This window comes from Macaca mulatta, chromosome 10 (assembly GCF_049350105.2).
Source record: "Macaca mulatta isolate MMU2019108-1 chromosome 10, T2T-MMU8v2.0, whole genome shotgun sequence".
In the NCBI taxonomy this organism is placed as follows: Eukaryota; Metazoa; Chordata; class Mammalia; order Primates; family Cercopithecidae; genus Macaca; species Macaca mulatta.
In genome coordinates, this window is record NC_133415.1 from 116,980,451 (window position 1) to 116,999,396 (window position 18,946).

At 59.2% G+C, this 18,946-nt stretch overlaps 2 protein-coding genes across 3 annotated transcripts; one reads left to right on the forward strand and one right to left on the reverse strand.

Moving 5' to 3' along the window:
• The first annotated feature begins 1,642 nt into the window (after positions 1–1,642).
• On the forward strand, positions 1,643–9,972 carry OPRL1 (opioid related nociceptin receptor 1). 2 transcript variants are annotated; one of them, NM_001320614.1, is given in 4 exon segments: positions 1,643–1,741; positions 2,308–2,573; positions 7,111–7,466; positions 7,587–9,972. In NM_001320614.1, coding segments are annotated over 3 exon segments (1,113 nt in total). In that variant the 5' UTR covers positions 1,643–1,741; positions 2,308–2,340; the 3' UTR covers positions 8,111–9,972.
• A 4,216-nt stretch (positions 9,973–14,188) lies between these two features.
• Positions 14,189–17,353, reverse strand: NPBWR2 (neuropeptides B and W receptor 2). Its single transcript, XM_001113051.5, has 2 exons — positions 17,037–17,353; positions 14,189–16,596 (listed from the first exon to the last, which is right to left on the reverse strand). Exon 2 carries the CDS (start codon positions 16,503–16,505, stop codon positions 15,504–15,506), a length of 1,002 nt encoding a protein of 333 aa, XP_001113051.3. The 5' UTR covers positions 16,506–16,596; positions 17,037–17,353; the 3' UTR covers positions 14,189–15,503.
• Positions 17,354–18,946: the final 1,593 nt, after the last annotated feature.

Genomic DNA, 18,946 nt, shown 5'->3' on the forward strand with positions numbered 1-18,946 from the left:
GGCAGGCTCAGGAAGCTGGGGTAGGAGGGTCTAGGGTCTCCTGCTCAGATCTTGGTGAGCCCAGCTGGGGCTGGGGACTGCAGGAGTCCAAGCCTGCCTGGATTTCTGCCCCCTCTTGGCTCCTGAGGTCAGGGGGCTCATCCTTGAGCTTTGCCTGGAGAGCGTGTTTGTGCACGTGTGGGTCCTCTGGGTGTCGGAGGGCCTTGGCCTGTGTCTGCCTGTTCCCGAAGGTGTCCATGCACACTCTGGGTCTGCCCATGTGCCTGTGCGCACCTTGGCGTCGTCTTGCACGTGTGTGGCCCGTGTGTTTGATGTGTTTGTGCATCCCTGTGAGTGTCTGCGTTTCTGAGTGTGTAACCATGCCTCTGTGTGTTCACCCGTATGCCTGTCTGGGCATCTGTTTGTGTGTTTGCAGGAATGTGTGTCCCCGTGTGTCCCTTGAGTGTCTCTGTTGACGTGCCCCGTGCCTTCACACGTGTCCCTGAGTCTTGGTTGCCGTGAAGATGCAGGGATAAGTCCTGGGGGACAGCGAGGGATGCTGGGTCCTGGGGCATCTGCCTGTTCCATCCTCTCCTGATTTGCCAGGTATCCTAGCAACCCTGCTGCCAGTTGCCTAGCAACCAGGTCCCCACTCTTGGAGAAGGTGCTCTGAGCAGGGTCTGAGCTGTGTGGGGACAGGTCTGGTTCTCCTTCAAAGCTCGTGCAGGAAGTACGACCCCATGACGGGGTGGGAGCTGGTGATTCAGCTCAGGGGTCACCCAGACAGCCTTGACCTGTGACCTTTCATCTCAGTGGATCAGGCGTGGGACCCTGAGCTGAGAAGGAGGCACCTCTAAAGGAAGCGTTCAGCTGTGTGGGTGCCAGGGGCCTGTCTGAGGGAGTGATGCTCAGGCATTGATCTGGGACCCAGCTGTGGCAGAGGTGCCCTTGGCGTTTCAACCCTGTCTCTGACACTCTGACAGGCGGCCTCACACCTCTGAGGCTTCATGCTCTAGCAGTGGCCGGGTACAGTGGGGTGACTGAGCTCCAGGAGCACACAGTAGGTGCCGGGCCAGTACCGTGTCCTGGACCCAAGCATCTTGCCTGCGTGTTTACAATGAAGCTTTGATCTGCCAAGAGCTGGCCAGGTGGGGGCATTTTGGGGTGCTGGGAGCCCAACTGCGGGGTCCGGGCCAGTCTGTGCAAGGCTGTGTCTCTGTGTGAGTCGTGGCCCCGTGTCTGTGTGTCCGAGTCTGTGAACATGTCTCCGTGTGTGTCTCCCTGAGACTCCGTCCCTGGGTGTGAGTCTGTGTGTCCTTGTGTGTGTCTCTCTGTCCTGTGTCTGTGAACCCGTGGGCATCTCTGTCCATGTATCCTGGGCTGTGTGTGCGTCTCTGTCTGGGGTCTGTGGGTCCAAGCCTCCTTGTTCATCTCTGTCTGTGTGTCTGTCCCCTTCAGTGTGGGGCCGGCGCAGCCCTGGGCACGGTGACCCACCTTTCCGTAGCCCCCACTCCTCCAGCCTGCGTAGCCCCTCCCCCTCTGGAGCTGCAGCCTCCTCCTCCTCCTCCTCCTCCTCCCCTCTGCTTCAGGCTGCCGGGCTCACTCTGCTGCTGCGTCTGGTCTGGCGTCTGCTGAGAAGATCCTGTACTGAGGCGAGTGGCGGCTGGGCCTCTTCTACCCTGCTCTGCACCTGTGCCAGACTGCCGGCTGGCTGAGGGTGGGGGTCTCCACGGTGGTCCCAGCTCCCAAGGAGGTTGCAGAGGTAAGGACCTGAGCCGCTGGAGGTCGGGTGGGAGCTGGAGGTCCGGTGGGGGTCCTGCTGACAGACTGCAGCAAAGCAGGGCGGGGGAGCAGGAGGAAGCTGTGCTCCCAGGAGGAAGGCTGGGTCCCAGGCGTTTCTGGGTGTGTCTGTCTCTTTTGTGCCTGCGTGTGCATGAGGGCAGGTTTGGACATTTCTGTGTGTCTGTGTGTGTGACGTGTGTCCCTGCATCCCTGTGCCTATGAACACAACGAGTGGCTGTGTGTTCATGAGTCCCTGCGGGTGGACAGTGTCCTGGGGTGTAACTGCCTCCAGGCAGCCTGTATGTGAGTCTCTAAACCGAACGAGACTGTGTCCTTGCGGGTGCATGTGTGTCTTTGTGTCCTCGTGTCTCCATGGGCCCCTGCCTGTGCATGTGTGCCTGTGTGTTCTGTGTGCCCGTGTACCTCCGTGCCTGTGCCTGCCCAGTGTGGGGGTCCACGTGCCTGCTGGGCTGCACATGCTGGGTTGTGAGGCCTCGGCTGGGCGTGTGTCTGGCACTGCAGCCACTTGTCTGTGCTCTGTCCCAGGTGCTGCACTGAGTGGATTTGCAGGGCAGTGGCATGGAGCCTCTCTTCCCCGCCCCATTCTGGGAGGTTATCTACGGCAGCCACCTTCAGGGCAACCTGTCCCTCCTCAGTCCCAACCACAGTCTGCTGCCTCCGCATCTGCTGCTCAATGCCAGTCACAGCGCCTTCCTGCCCCTCGGGCTCAAGGTCACCATCGTGGGGCTCTACCTGGCCGTGTGTGTCGGGGGGCTCCTGGGGAACTGCCTCGTCATGTACGTCATCCTCAGGTAGGCTGGGCCACGAGGTTCCTGTCTGCTGAGTCCCACACAGCTGCAGAGGGGGAAGCTGAGGCGGAGGCTGTTCTGGACGGGCCTGAGCAGGTGTTGATTTCCTGCTTCCCCCATTCAATTTGTTGGACCCTGTCCAGGAGGCAGGGTCAATCCTGAGGCCCCAGGGAGGGGAGGGGAGGGGAGGGGCTGGCCCTGGCCCACCCGATTCTGTCCCAGGTAGAGGCGTCACCACCCTGACCCCTGGTTTGAGCTGTGGACCAGGCTCTGTATCAAGCTGTCTGCTTCAATGACCTTATGAGACCCCACAGCGGCCCTGTGAGAGGCTCTTTTCAGCCCATTCCCCAGATGGGTGAAGGGAGGCGCAGGGGCTGGTGCTGGGACAGTCCTGAAACCCCTTCTCAGGTTCCAGGGCTCCTGCTTATGGCAGGTGTGTGTGGCTGAGCCCATCATCTGTTGGTGCTCAGAGATGGGAAAACTTGTGGGGGCCAAAGAGAGGGCAGCTGATAGTTGTGGTTGAGGGAGCAGTGCGGGGACAGTGTGGGAAGCAGTGCAGGGGGATAATGGAGGGCAGCCAAGGGGATAGTGTGGGGGCAGGTGGGGGGCAGTGTGGGGACAGTGTGGGGAGCAGCGTGTGGAGCAGTGTGGGGGACCGTGCGGGGGGCAGTGCGGGGGGCAGTGTGTGGGGCAGTGGGGGGCAGTGCGGGGGCAGTGCGGGGGGCAGTGCGGGGGGCAGTGTGTGGGGCAGTAGGGGGGCAGTGCGAGGGCAGTGTGGGGGGCAGTGCGGGGGCAGTGGGGGGCAGTGGGGGGACAGTGCGGGGGACAGTGCGGGGGGCAGTGCGGGGGGCAGTGTGTGGGGCAGTGGGGGGCAGTGCGGGGGCAGTGGGGGGCAGTGCGGGGGCAGTGGGGGGCAGTGGGGGGACAGTGCGGGGGACAGTGCGGGGGGCAGTGCGGGGGGCAGTGTGTGGGGCAGTAGGGGGGCAGTGCGAGGGCAGTGTGGGGGGCAGTGGGGGGGGCAGTGTGGGGAGCAGTGTGGGGGGCAGTGCAGGGGGATAGTGGAGAGCAGCCAGGGGGATAGTGTGGGGGATACTGTGGGGGACAACAGGGAGCAGCCAGGGAGATAACAGGGGGATAGCATGGCGGGATAGTGTGGGGGACAGTGGGGGGGAGCTTGGGGATAATGGGGGGATAGCATAAGGCAGATAGTGTGGGGGGTAATGAGGGGGATAGTGGGGGGATAGCATGAGGCGGATAGTGTGGGGGAGTAGTGAGGGGGATAGTGGGGGGATAGCATGAGGCGGATAGTGTGGGGGAGTAGTGAGGGGGATAGTGGGGGAATAGCATGAGGCGGATAGTGTGGGGGGGTAGTGAGGGGGATAGTGGGGGGATAGCATAAGGCGGATAGTGTGAGGGGGTAGTGAGGGGGATAGTGGGGGGATAGCATGAGGCGGATAGTGTGGGGGGGTAGTGAGGGGGATAGTGGGGGAATAGCATGAGGCGGATAGTGTGGGGGGGTAGTGAGGGGGATAGTGGGGGGATAGCAGGGGGATAGCATTGGGGACAGCATGGGCACAGCATGGGATCAGTGTGGGGGTGAACAAGGAAACCTTCACATGGATTGTGGATTGGGCAGGTAGAAGATGGAGGTGACTTAAGCAGAAAGGGAGGGTTTTCTGGGCAGAGGAAATGACGGACCCCAAATCCATCCAGAGGAGAGAGAACTGAAGGGCCTGGGGACAGCAGGTGGGATCCTGAAGGCCCGGGTGGGGGAACTCTGTTCTTCAGGCAGTGGGGGGTTATGGGTGGTGCTTTAGCAGGAAGATGACTGACAGCTGGAATGAGGTTTCTTATTGGTCCAGGATATTTGCCTGGACCCAGAAAAAGGCAGTTCTGAAGACAGTGTCCAGGGCTCTAAAGCAAGTGTTCCCTCCTTATAACCTCAAAGGGTCCCAACCAGAGGTGTTATGTAGGTAGAGGCAGGACAGGGTAGTGGGGGTGTTTAAGCTGCCACCATCCCAGCCCTGTCCTCTTAGTGTCCCTGAGAAAAGCTGTTCCCCTCTGGGCCTTGTTTTTCCCATCTGGAAAGTGAGCAAGGTGGACCATGTAACCACGTGTATATGTGTGTGCGTGTGTGTGCGCGTGTGTGTGCGTGTGTGCGTGCGTGTGTGTGGGTGTGCGTGTGTGTGTGCGTGTGCGCGTGCGTGTGTGTGGGTGTACGCATGCGTGCGCGCGTGTGTGTGCGCGTGCGTGTGTGCGTGTGTGTGCGCGCGTGTGTGTGGGTGCGCGTGCGTGCGTGTGTGCGTGCGTGTGTGTGCGCGTGCGTGCGTGTGCGCGTGCGTGCGTGTGTGTGCGCGTGCGTGCGTGTGTGCGCGTGCGTGCGTGTGTGTGCGCGTGTGTGTGTGTGTGCGCGTGCGTGCGTGTGCGCGTGCGTGCGTGTGTGCGCGTGCGTGTGCGCGTGCGTGCGTGCGTGTGTGTGTGCGTGTGTGTGTGCGCATGTGTGCAGGTGATGCGTGGTCAGACGAGAGAGTGGGAAGAACAGCTGCCCCTCCCCAGAGCTGACTCCTAAGGGAGGCTCCACGGAGGTTGCTCCGTGATGTGCATGTCCCTTCGTGGCTGGCTGGCGCGTCACGGCTGAGGAGTGCGGCGGCCTGGGGCAGTCCCTGTGCTTGAGCACCTTTCCGGCTGTTACCGCTTCTCTACTGTCTTTCTCCTCTACACTGAGGTGTTCAACCTCTCAGAGGCACTTCTTGGATTAGAGCAGGCAGGGAAGGTCATGTTGCTGGGCAGAGTCCCCAGAGAGAGCGATGCTCAGGGGCTGCTGTGGCCACACTGGCCCAAGAGGCAGCATGTTGTGAGCCAGTGGGCTGGGGTGACCATCCCAGGAGTCAGAAACACTCTGTTCTGAGCCCTGCCCTGCTTTTTACCAGCTCTAAGGCCTTAAAAAAACAACATAGATCCTGTAGGCCTCAGTTTCTTCCTCTATAGAGTGGGGATCAAAGTAGCATTTTTGTAAATCTTCAATGACATAAATTCCCCCGAAGAGCTTGGCACAGGTATTTGCCATAATCATTGTCATTGTTGTTTTCTCTTTGTAATTGCGGCCTCTTTGTGCTTATTCATAATCCCTCTCTAAGAGGCAGAACTGAGCCCCATATTTCCTCGAGGCAGCTAAACTGACATAGAATAGTGTCATCTCGGGCGCTGCTGCCACTGCCAATACCGCCGCCACCACCATCATCACAGTCATCACCATCACGTGACACCATCATCACCATCACCACCACCACCACCATCACGTTCATTGTCATCATCATCACCATCATCACCATCATCACCATCACCACCACCACCACCATTACGTTCATAATCATCACCATCATCACCATCATCACCATCATCATCACCACCACCACCACCACCACCACCACCACCATCACGTTCATTGTCATCATCATCACCATCATCACCATCATCACCATCACCACCACCACCACCATTACGTTCATAATCATCACCATCATCACCATCATCACCATCATCATCACCATCACCACTATCACCACCATCACGTTCATCATCATCACCATCATCACCATCATCACCATCACCACTATCACCACCATTACATTCATCATCATCACCATCCTCTCTATCACCACCACCGTCATCACCATCATCATCACCATCACCACCACCACCACCATCACGTTCATCGTCATCACCATCATCATCACCATCACCACTATCACCACCATCACATTCATCATCATCACCATCATCACCATCCTCTCTATCACCACCACCATCATCACCATCACCATCATCATCACCGTCACCACCATGATCACTACCATCATCACCACCACCACCACCACCATAATCCCCCCCAAATATTACAACCATTAACTGATTTAACAAAAATTTATTAACCACCAACAACTTTCCCAGCCCTTTCCAGCACCTTTTCAGGTGCTTGGATACAATCATACCTTATTAGCATCCCTCCTGTCCACGTCACCATTTTCTGTCTCCGTTGCTAGATAGCAGTGTGGACTTGGAAGCCTTTTGGTATGTTCTTATAGATTCCGGAGCTCTCAGAAACCTCTGGCAACTGTAGGGTCAGCATTTGAGTCTGTGAGGGGTCTCTGAGGGGACTCAAAAGCAAGGAGAGCAGGCTTTTTCCCTTAGGGCTCTAACCCTTCGCTCCCGTGGAGTCTGGGGTGAGTTCTCGTACCCTACATGCCCTGACCCCTGTAAAGTAGACTCATGTTTAAGGCTTGGAATCCTTTTGTGTGTGTCAGAGTCACTTGAAGAGCTGGTGAAGATGTCTGATGCCAGGTTCCATCCCCTGAGACTGACTCAGTGAGTCTCAGGTTGGGTCCAGGAGCTGTCACTTACCAAGCCCCCATGGGAACTCTGATGTTAAGGGACTCAGGGCCAGTGTAGCTTGCGGTGGCCAAGACGAGCCCCTTGCCCTTTGCTGCCTGGTCCAGCCGGCATAGCCAAGTGAAGCCTTTCTTCTTCCTGTACTCTGCAGGCACACCAAAATGAAGACAGCCACCAATATTTACATCTTTAACCTGGCCCTGGCAGACACTCTGGTCCTGCTGACGCTGCCCTTCCAGGGCACAGATATCCTCCTGGGCTTCTGGCCGTTTGGGAATGCCCTGTGCAAGACAGTCATTGCCATTGACTACTACAACATGTTCACCAGCACCTTCACCCTGACTGCCATGAGTGTGGATCGCTACGTAGCCATCTGCCACCCCATCCGCGCCCTCGACGTCCGCACATCCAGCAAAGCCCAGGCTGTCAATGTGGCCATCTGGGCCCTGGCCTCTGTTGTTGGTGTTCCTGTTGCCATCATGGGCTCGGCACAGGTCGAGGATGAAGGTCAGTGGGGTGTCCCCTCCTCCCCTCACCAGGCTCTCCACGGCTCCTGGGTGGCTCCTCTGGGCCCACTTGCCCTCCACGTCTCCTGGGCCCACTCTGACCCCACTTCTCTCCCTGCAGAGATCGAGTGCCTGGTGGAGATCCCTGCCCCACAGGACTACTGGGGCCCTGTGTTTGCCGTCTGCATCTTCCTCTTCTCCTTCATCGTCCCCGTGCTCATCATCTCCGTCTGCTACAGCCTCATGATCCGGAGGCTCCGCGGAGTCCGCCTGCTCTCGGGCTCCCGGGAGAAGGACCGGAACCTGCGGCGCATCACTCGGCTGGTGCTGGTGGTGGTGGCTGTGTTCGTGGGCTGCTGGACGCCTGTCCAGGTCTTTGTGCTGGTCCAAGGGCTGGGAGTGCAGCCAGGCAGCGAGACTGCCGTGGCCATTCTGCGTTTCTGCACGGCCCTGGGCTACGTCAACAGCTGCCTCAACCCCATCCTCTATGCCTTCCTGGATGAGAACTTCAAGGCCTGCTTCCGCAAGTTCTGCTGTGCCTCTGCCCTGCGCCGGGAGGTGCAGGTGTCCGACCGTGTGCGCAGCATTGCCAAAGATGTGGCCCTGGCCTGCAAGACCTCTGAGACGGTACCGCGGCCCGCGTGACTAGGCGTGGACCTGCCTATGGTGCCCGTCAGCCCGCAGAGCCCATCTACGCCCAACACGGAGCTCACACAAGTCACTGCTCTCTAGGCTGACACACCCTGAGCCCTGAGCATCCAGAGCCTTGGATGGGCTTTTCCCTGTGGGCCAGGGACACTTGGTCCCAGAGGAGGACCTAGTGACATCATGGGACAGGTCAGAGCGTTAGGGCTACCTCCGTGGCCCCAGACAGACTAAAGCTGCCCGCCTGGTGCATGGCTGAGGTGACACAAAGACCTACCTGGAAGCAGCTGCCGTGCTGCTGGACGGCCGCGACTGGAGCCCGTGCCCCTCCCTGCCCGTGCTTCACGTGACTCTTGGCCTCTCTGCTGCTGTGTTGGCAGAACCCTGGGTGGGCGCACCCGGAGGAGGAGCAGCGGCTGTGTCGTCCTGTGCACCCTACGTGCTGTGTGCTGTTTGCATGGCAGGGCTCCAGCTGCCTTCAGCCCTGGGACGTCTCCTCAGGGCAGCGGGACAGACTTGGCGCTGCCCGGGAAGTCCAACAGGCAGCATTTCTTTGGGGTGGGACTTGCCCTGAGCTTGGAGCCGCCACCAGGAGGACTCGCCCGTTCTGACTCCACCTGTGCAGCCAGGGCCACCCCAGGAGAGTGTCCAGGTGGGCTGGCTATCCCTGGCTGCAGACCCCGAGCTGGTCCTGGGCCAGCCGCACCTCTGAAGGTTTCCTGTGTGCTGTGCTGTGCAGGCCTCATCCCTGACTGAGCTTGGCTCTGGGTCCAACCCCCCTTTCCCTTCAGGAGACCCACAGGAGGCCCCGGCCCATTCCCTCCAGCAGTGCAATGAACTGTCATGCTGTGGACCGTCAACCGAGCTCTGCTTCTCGGTGTGTGGCAGGTGTCCCAGGAGGAAGACGCCGTGTGACCACATGGGCAGCCTGTTGTTCACAAAGTCGAGGCCTCGTTTTCCTGGTCTCGACTGCTGTTTGTAGCAGGGTGGGAGAGGATCCTCTGGGGGTCTCCACATCCTCCCGGGGGGTCTCCACATCCTCCCAGGGCTCCCCTCACAGCCTCTCCTTTGCTTGAAGCCGGAGGTCAGTGGCCGTGCAGTGTTTTGGGGGAGCTGTGTTGCGGGGGAAGCTGTGCGGAAGGAGAAGCCGGTGGCCACAGCGGAGTCCTGCTCTGGTGACGCCTGCTTCATTTACAAGCCTCAAGATGGCTCTGCGTAGGGCCTGAACTTGCCGCCCAGCGAGAGGATGGCTTCACAGCAGAGCCAGCATGGGGGTGGGGCTTGCCAGGGCTTGCTTGAGCCAAACTGCAAGCGCTGTACCGGCTGTGAGAACACTGTGGGGGTGGGAGGGGGTCTCTGTACCTCAGGGGATGCCCTGCTGTGGTCAACCAGAGAATCACCCTTCCTGGTCTACAGATGGCAGCTGCAGGTTGGTGACTTTGCAAATGCACTTCCTACAGACGAACTATTAAAAGACCTGCAACATTGTAAAAACTCATTTTTCCATCAAGACCTTGGCCAGGTAACCTTAGGCTCCTGCCAAGAACAGGAAGTGATGGCCGTCTCACCACAGAGCCTGGGCTGCTCCTCCAGCTCTGGGGAGTCTAGGCCGTGGGGACTGTCCCTGGGGAGGCCCCTGCTGTCTCCGTGACATCTGTGGCAGGAGTCTCTGAGAGCGGGAGCTGCCTAGCTACAGTGTTTTCTTGCCAAGGCTAAGTGTTTTGTGACTCTGTGCTGACGTAATGTGCATCTTCACGTATTTATGCATGTGGCAATCGTTACTTCCTGTGCACGCAGCCAGCCCTGGGTCTGTCTCTGGGGTAATGAAAAAGGACCCTAATAAACACCTGCTCACTGGCTGGGTATCTTCATGACAGGTGTTTCTGGCTCCTGCCACCTGGGGATTTGCCTTTGGGGTGACTTTTCTGGGATTGGCACGTGAGTGGGAGGAGGCTATGGGGTTTAGGCTGAGTTCTTGCACTTGTCCTGTGCTGCTCAACAGGCTGGGCTCTGTCCTCAGTGAAGGGTCCTCCAGGAGGCTGCAACCCTGGGGAGAGTTGAAGCCAGTTAATGGTGTGTTGGCCGGGCTGTTACCTTTTCTTCACCACACACAGTTTCTCCCTAAATAACCAATGGCTGCACCTCTCCCCTGCCCCCTGGAAAGAGATTTCCTGAGGATCCAGTGGGAGGAGGCTGCTCCCACCCAGGCCTCAGGGTTTTCTTCCCCCTATTTCATCTCAGAAGAACCCCTGCTCCTGCTCATTTTCCCTTCCTAGAGCAGATCTGAGGGGAGTTTTTGTGAAGGATGAGCAGACAGCCTCCTCTGGGGCTGGGCACACGCTTGCCGTGGACATCTGCCTCCTGGTTCCTGTTTGGCCCAGTGCAGCCCAGGCTGACCTGCAAAACAGAGCAGCTTTGGAGGGTGGGCACCGGCACACTCCAGTCCAAGCGCTTGTCTCCAGGGCATGGGCAGATGGGCAAGTTCTGTAGGGTTTTATATAGGTTTGAATGACGGACACTGTCTTATCCTGGACTGCTGTAGCAAAGCACCATAGATCCAATGGCAATAGAAACAACAGACGTTTATTTCTCACGGTTCTGGGGGCTGGGGATCAGAGATGAGGTGCAGGCACACAGTCAGGTTCTGGGAAAGACCCCAGGCCGTAGAGGGCCGTCTTCTCACTATGTCATGACATGGGTTTGAGAGCTCAAGAGCATCTGGTTCCTAAAGGCACTCATCCCTTTCAGGAGGACTCTGCCGTCATGACCTGTCATCTCCCAAAGGCCCCCTTCTCCTGATACCATCAGCTTGGGGGGTGGGATTTCCAAATACGAATTTTGGAGGAACACAAATAGTTCATAACAAACACATTGCCATTAAAGCAAAAATTTAGCATCAAGGGACAATTTGGGAGGGACAGGCTGCACCGGGGTAGTCACCGTGCCCTTGGGCCCGGGAGATGGTGTGGGCTTGGTGGAAGAGGCTCACACGTGGTGCTGTCCTGTCCTCGGGTGGGTGTGGATCCAGGGCTAAGCCCACAGCTAGCGTCTTCCAGAAGGAGCCGGCCAGACGGGCCAGGGCTGGAGGAGGAGTTGGGGGGTGTTGGAGGCTGACCAGCTCCCTCGCTCTCCCCACCCCTCTGACCACACCCTGGGTCTCCTCTCCAGCCCCCCGGCTCCCCCAACCCACCTCTGCTGTTGGGCTTGGTCAAGTCGCCTGGCTTTTCTGAGCCTCAGTTAACTTCCCTGTGCACAGGGGACCGCAGAACCCTCTTTGTGGGGTTGTGGGGAACGGCTGGGGCGCCCGGGAGGGTCCGGGTCCCGTCCCGCAGGGAGGCGGGGTTCAGCGGCGGCGTCGGACCCTCCCGCCAGGGGGCGCTGTGGGCTCGGGCGGGCCCAGCCTTGGGCCCAGGGCGCGGCGGTGGGAACCGCGGTGACCAGCGGGGTCCGAATGTGGGTGGCGGGGCCGGGCTGCCCCGGGGACCAGGAGCCCAGAGCGTGCAGACGTGGCGGGCTGAGCCGCCCGGTGTGGCCCCTGCCCCGCGCCCTCCCTCCTGGCTGGCTGCGGCCTCCCCAGTCCTCGGGGGTCTCTGCTGCTCCCCGGCTGGGCGGTGGTCTGCAGACCCTGTGGCTGTGCCTGATCTGCCTGGTCCCCGAGAAGAAGCTGAGGATCCCATTGCTGGACTGTGGATGGGGATAGGAGCCGCCCGAGGTCAGAAGGGGTCTGGGTTCTTTGGAGGAATCCTGGTTGGCGCCTTCTCTGCAGCAGAGACGTCCCGCTGGGGCCAGAGGGCAACCTGGGGGCCGGGTGGGAGACCTGGGCCCTGAGCGCTGCAGGGGCCCTCGCCCTGGCGCCCCGCCCCTCCCCCCACCCCGTGGGGCTCGCGCTCAGCCCTGCCTGCGCACACTCCCTCCCCCAGCCTCTCCTGCCCGCCCTCATTGTTCACTCCGCATTAGGCCTCACACCTGGCTGGGAGCGGGTGTCTGGGAAACAGTCTCACTTGTCTCCTCAAGGGGCTCCGGGGCACAGTAACAGCGCGCGGGCACAGTAACAGGCTGCGGGCACAGTAACAGGCTGCGGGCACAGTAACAGCGTGCGGGCACAGTAACAGGCTGCAGTCACAGTAACAGCGTGCGGGCACAGTAACAGCGTGCGGGCACAGTAACAGGCTGCGGGCACAGTAACAGCGTGCGGGCACAGTAACAGCGTGCGGGCACAGTAACAGCGTGCGGGCACAGTAACAGGCTGCGGGCACAGTAACAGCACGCGGGCACAGTAACAGGCTGCGGGCACAGTAACAGCACGCGGGCACAGTAACAGGCTGCAGTCACAGTAACAGCGTGCGGGCACAGTAACAGCGTGCGGGCACAGTAACAGCGTGCGGGCACAGTAACAGGCTGCAGTCACAGTAACAGCGCGCGGGCACAGTAACAGCGCGCGGGCACAGTAACAGCGTGTGGGCACAGTAACAGGCTGCAGTCACAGTAACAGCACACGGGCACAGTAACAGCGTGCGGGCACAGTAACAGCGTGCGGGCACAGTAACAGCGCGCGGGCACAGTAACAGTAACAGCGTGCGGGCACAGTAACAGCGTGCGGGCACAGTAACAGCGTGCAGTCACAGTAACAGCGTGCGGGCACAGTAACAGCGTGCGGGCACAGTAACAGGCTGCAGTCACAGTAACAGTGCGCGGGCACAGTAACAGCGCGCGGGCACAGTAACAGTGTGAGGGCACAGTAACAGGCTGCAGGCACAGTAACAGGCTGCAGTCACAGTAACAGCGCGCGGGCACAGTAACAGCGCGCGGGCACAGTAACAGCGCGCGGGCACAGTAACAGTGTGCGGGCACAGTAACAGGCTGCAGTCACAGTAACAGGCTGCAGGCACAGTAACAGCGCGCGGGCACAGTAACAGCGTGCGGGCACAGTAACAGCGTGCGGGCACAGTAACAGGCTGCAGGCACAGTAACAGCACGCGGGCACAGTAACAGGCTGCAGGCACAGTAACAGGCTGCTGCTTTGCGAGGTGTGACTGCAGCGCAGCCAGGAAACAAATCCAGGGACAGCTTGTTCTTCCTGCGGTGTGGGTGTGGGTGGTGGCTTAAAAATTGTCCACAGGCTGGGCTCATGCCTGTAATCCCAGCACTTTGGGAGGCTGAGGCAGGAGGATCACTTGAACCCAGGAGTTTGAGACCAGCCTGGGCAACATAGTGAGACCTCGTCTTTAAAAAAAAAAAAATTGCCTGGCATGGTGGGGCACGCATGTGGTCCCAGCTACTCCAGAGGCTGATGTGGGAGGATTGCCTGAGCTCAGGAAGTCGAATCTGCTGTGAGCCGTGACCGCACCACGGCACTCCAGCCTGGTCAACAGAGTGAGACCCCTTCTCGATTTAAAAAAAATATTGAAGCGAAAGAAAAATAAACAGGCCGGGCGCGGTGGCTCAAGCCTGTAATCCCAGCACTTTGGGAGGCCGAGACGGGCGGATCACGAGGTCAGGAGATCGAGACCATCCTGGCTAACACAGTGAAACCCCGTCTCTACTAAAAATACAAAAACTTAGCCGGGCGAGGTGGCAGGCGCCTGTAGTCCCAGCTACTCGGGAGGCTGAGGCAGGAGAATGGCGTGAACCCGGGAGGCGGAGCTTGCAGTGAGCTGAGATCCGGCCACTGCACTCCAGCCTGGGTGACAGAGCGAGACTCCGTGTCAAAAAAAAAAAAAAAAAAAAGAAAAATAAACAGTCTGCAGCCCCCGAGTGTGAGCTGGACCTGTGACTTGCTTCCAATACACAGAATGTAGTAGAAGGGATGGCAAGTGGCTCCGGACACTTGGCCTCAAATGTGTTGAGGCGTCCTCTTGGCTCCCTCCTGGGTCGCTGGCTCTGGGGGACCCAGTGCCATGTTTTGAGGACACTCAGCCCCTGAAGCATCCATGTGGTGAGGAGCAGAGGCCTCCTGCCCGTAGCCAAGGGAGGGAGACTTCTCAGAAGGAGATACCCCAGCCCCTGCCCAGGCTTCCGAGGGCCAGGGCCTTGGCCGACGTCCTGACTGCAACCTCAGGAGAGACCCTGAGCCAGAACCACCCAAAAAGCCACTTTAATTATTGAACCACAGAAGCTGTGAAATAGAAGAAGTTGTTTTAAGCTGCTGAGTTTTGGAGACATTTGTTATGCAGCAACAGATAACTAATACAATGTTGTCAGGGAGGATAAGTGGATGGAGACAGCCCTGGCGTGTTTGGCTGGCTAGCACGGAGGAGGGGCACTGATGCAGGCCTGAGCTGAGGGGGCTCAACAGGCAGGGCCCTCGTGGCCTGGAGAGCTGGAGTACTTGGTGGATGGGTGGAGGTGGGCGTACACCGTGAGATGCCTCGTGGGCTGGTGAATGGTGGGTCCTGTGTGCCCGCTGGACAGATTGATCAGAGCTCTGGGTCATGAGGACTGAAACCAACCCAGAGCACTCACACCTCACTGCCAGGCTGGAATGCCAGGCATGGAACCAGCTGAGAGCCATGGGGCCAAGAGTCGGGGCCTGGCCACAGCACACCTGGGACCAGCCCCCGGCCCCTCCCACCTGACAGCTGCCTGCACTTCATTACCACCCTCACCCTGCCCCCACCAGAGTTTCAGCAGCTCCTGCTGGCTGATTACAAGCCCCTGGCCACACCAACGGAGAAAGAGTTCCAGGTGCCAGCCTGTCCAAGTGACGGATGGTCCCTAGGCTGTGGTGGCCCAGAGGTCCTGGCAAAAGGGCCCTGTACCCTCTAGCAAAATATGAGAGGACCATCGGCCACAGCATGGGGGGTACAGAGGAGCACAGGCCATGGCATGCGGGCACGGCGGGGATGGGCCTCCTGCTGGAATGTCACTGGGGTTTCAGGCCATGAGAGTGGACTCCATGGTCTCATTTGGTGCAGGTGTCCTTGGCCTTTGCAGCCACACAGCATTGCTGCTGTCTGAGGCGCCCGCACTTGCCACTTCCCAACCCTGTCTTGGGGAGAGACTGTGCAACGTGGCGCTGGCCCAGGTCAAGACCATAGTTCGGGTCCCTTCCCTCCCGATCACTGTCATTAGGGATCCTGAGGCCCAGAGCCTTCCGAGGGGCTTGTCCATCTGTCTGTCTCTCGTGGGTAAGTGGACTCAGGATGCTTGCTGTGTTGGGGCCTTCTGCCAGGACCTGGCTCCCTGCTGCTGTCCACCCAGGGGCTGTCCAGGAAGCAGAGACATGGAAGGTATATGCCCACAGCTGTCTCTGTAGGTCTGGTGGCCAGTGTTTGAGGGTCTGTGTCTCACTGTGTGGAGAAGACAGCACTGGGATGTGAACAGGATGGGCACCCCCTGAAAGAGACAACCCGAACTGGGTGGTGGTGGGGGTGATGGTGGGTGCTCAGGCCCCTCAGCACCTGAACATGGTACGGAAATTCTTCCGGAAGTTGTCGTCTAGAAAGGCGTAGAGGAAGGGGTTCAGGCACGAGTTGGCGTAGCTGAGGCTGGTGATGACGTAGGACATGCTGATGACCAGTGGGGTCTGGGGCAGGTCTGTGGTCAGCGCCACGACAGAGGCCAGGTGGAAGGGCGTCCAGCAGAGGAGGCACACGGCCAGCACGACGAGGACCAGGATGGTCACCTTCCGCCTGGCCTTGCCTAGAGCCTTGGCGCCAGAGCAGAGCCGCACGGCCCGCAGCCTGCGCAGCAGGTCTGTGTAGAGCACACAGATGGTGCACACAGGTACCACGAAGCCCAGGACCAACGTGTAGACACGGCTGGCCTTGAACCAGACCCGCTCGGGCCGCGGGAAGCTCAGCCCACAGCTTGGGACCTGCAGCTCATTGCTGTAGACGCCAGCAAAAGAGAAGAAGGGCAGAACCAGAACCGTGACACCCAGCCAGACACACAGGCTGGTGACCTTTGCCCCCCGGTAGGTGCGCCAGGGCATGTGGTGGGACCGCACAGTGGCCAGCACCACCAGGTATCGGTCCACGCTCATCACGGCTAGGAAGTAGATGCTGGAGAAGATGTTGTAGTGGTCGATGGCCAGCACCAGCTTGCAGAGCAGCTCCCCAAAGGGCCAGTGCTGCAGCAGGTGCTCTGCGATGTTGACAGGCAGTACCAGTGTGAAGAGCCCATCAGCGATGGCCAGGTTCAGGATGAACACGTTGGTCACCGTCTTCATCTTGGGCGCCCTCAGGATTACAAGGATGACGGCCGTGTTGCCAGTCAGTCCCACGGCACAAATCCCAGAGTACACGGCGGGCAGGAGCACATAGAGGAACGGCAGCGGCTCTGAGAAGGTGGCATTGTGGCCGGTGCCATTGTCCTGAGAGATGTTGGCACCCACCATGGGGAGAGAGAAGGAGCCCCTGCTGTCAAGGGGCTCTTGGAGCCCAGCGGCCTGCATTGTAGCTGGGACCGTTGACAATTTGTGCCCTGGGCAGGTGGGAGGTGCCTTGGAGTTGGGTGTCTGGTTGGGGGCCTCTTTGGGCTGGATTCTGGGAAAGAAAAACAACCAGAAACTTGGAGATCTGATGTCTGTTAGAGCACGGCCACTCCAAGTTCTCTGGCAGGGACGACAGCCACTCTGCCAGGTCAAGGACATGGGGCCAGAGGGAGCCTGGTGGGGTGTGTGGGAGCCTCCTCCTGCCTCTTCCTGGTGATACTTTAGCAGATCAGTTCCCTTCTCCCGCAGACAGAGCTGCTGGCTCTCCCCTGGGAAGGGGAGACGTGGATCTGCCCCTGCCCCAGCAACCCGCAAATGCACAGGCTAAGTAGACTCAAGAGGTCCCTTTGAAAACACAACTCCCAAGCTCGTCTCTGGCTCCCTTGAATCTGAAGGTCCTTCCCTCAGGGGTCTTGGAGTCTGCACCCTCCCCACACCCTCCCGAGAGATGCTGCAGACCCTGCTGGTGCAGCTACTCTTCTCTCCACTGACCTGTGCAGTGCTTCAAGTCCAGAAGTTGGCAGCTTGGTGTGCTCCTGGTTTTGGCCAGTACAGGCAGTCGCGGGGATGGAGCGGGAGGTGTGGTCCTCGCCCACAGACTTCCCGCTGAGGTTTCAGCACCTTCAGGACCTGCCCTGCTGGCTGCCTCAGCCCCGGCGGTGAGGTTCCCAGCCTGGTGCCTGTGCTGATGCTGGTGAGGGAGGGGGGCGGATCCCCCTCGCTGACGTGGAGCCTGGAAGGCAGGCCCCACCTTCCCCTGAGCTGCAGTAGCGCCTGCAGTCGGCTGTCCCAGGGTCTCCTCAGCACTCACTTACCCAGGCAGACTCCTCAGTGGGCGGCTGAGGCACGTGTGCGCCTGTGTGTCAGGAAGGCACTCCATACAGGGGCCTCTGGGTGTGCCCAGGTCTTCGGGCAGAGGGCACTGAGGGCATCTGTGCCTCTGTCCGGGAGTCACTATGGACTTGGGCACCCTTATCTGCGTACATGGGTGTCTTGGTGGATCTTGTGCCCCACACTGTGCGTGTACATGGTGTGTGCTTGTGTGTGTGTGTGTGCCAGGTAGGACATGTACATGGTGTGTGCCTGTGTGTGTGTGCCAGGTAGGACATGTACATGGTGTGTGCCTGTGTGTGTGTGTGCCAGGTAGGACATGTACATGGTGTGTGCCTGTGTGTCCTCTGTGTGTGTGTGTGTGTGCCAGTTAGGACATGTACTTGGTATGTGCCTGTGTGTGTGTGTGCCAGGTAGGACATGTACATGGTGTGTGCCTGTGTGTGTGTGGGTGCCAGTTAGGACATGTACATGTGTGTGCCTGTGTGTGTGTGGGTGCCAGTTAGGACATGTACATGGTGTGTGCCTGTGTGTGTGTGGGTGCCAGTTAGGACATGTACATGTGTGTGCCTGTGTGTCCTGTGTGTGTGTGTGCCAGTTAGGACATGTACATGGTGTGTGCTTGTGTGTCTGTGTGTGTGTGTGCAGTTAGGACATGTACATGTGTGTGCCTGTGTGTCTTGTGTGTGTGTGTGCGCCAGTTAGGACATGTACATGGTGTGTGCCTGTGTGTCTGTGTGTGTGTGTGCCAGTTAGGACATGTACATGTGTGTGCCTGTGTGTCCTGTGTGTGTGTGCCAGTTAGGACATGTACATGGTATGTGCCTGTGTGTGTGTGCCAGGTAGGACATGTACATGGTGTGTGCCTGTGTGTGTGTGGGTGCCAGTTAGGACATGTACATGGTGTGTGCCTGTGTGTCCTGTGTGTGTGTGTGTGTGCCAGGTAGGACATGTACATGTGTGTGCCTGTGTGTCCTGTGTGTGTGTGTGTGTGTGCCAGTTAGGACATGTACATGGTATGTGCCTGTGTGTGTGTGCCAGTTAGGACATGTACATGTGTGTGGGCCTGCGTCTGCCCGCATGGGGGTTTCTGTGGGTGAGCTCTGCGTTGTATCTGAGTGTGTCTACGTGTCCTTGGCTGAGTGTGGGGGTCTGGGGGTCTGTGTGCTCTCAGGTGGAAGCAGAACTCGTTGGCCACAGGCAACCCACCTTCTTTTTTTGTCTTTTGCTAAAAGAGGAACTCAGCCTAGGCAAGCTGTGAAAGGCTGCAGAGAAAACGTCCGCATCCTGACGCGCGTCTCTCACGCCGTCCTGCAGAGGTGCTGAGCGTCGCGCTCTGCTCTGGGTTGGTCTTCGAGTCCTTCCCTTCTCCCCGCTTTTCTTCCCTGCTGGACACACCCTGGCTTATTCAACCCCCGTGTGTGCAGCTCGGTGGCTTCTGGGCGTGCTTTGCAGGCAGTGCCACAGCTGACGCGAGCAGCCGCCAGTCTCAGGGCCGCTCCCCAGCGGAGACGTGTCAGGCCAGAGGGTCTGTGTGTTTTCTTCCCTTTCTTTCTTTTTTGAGACGGGGT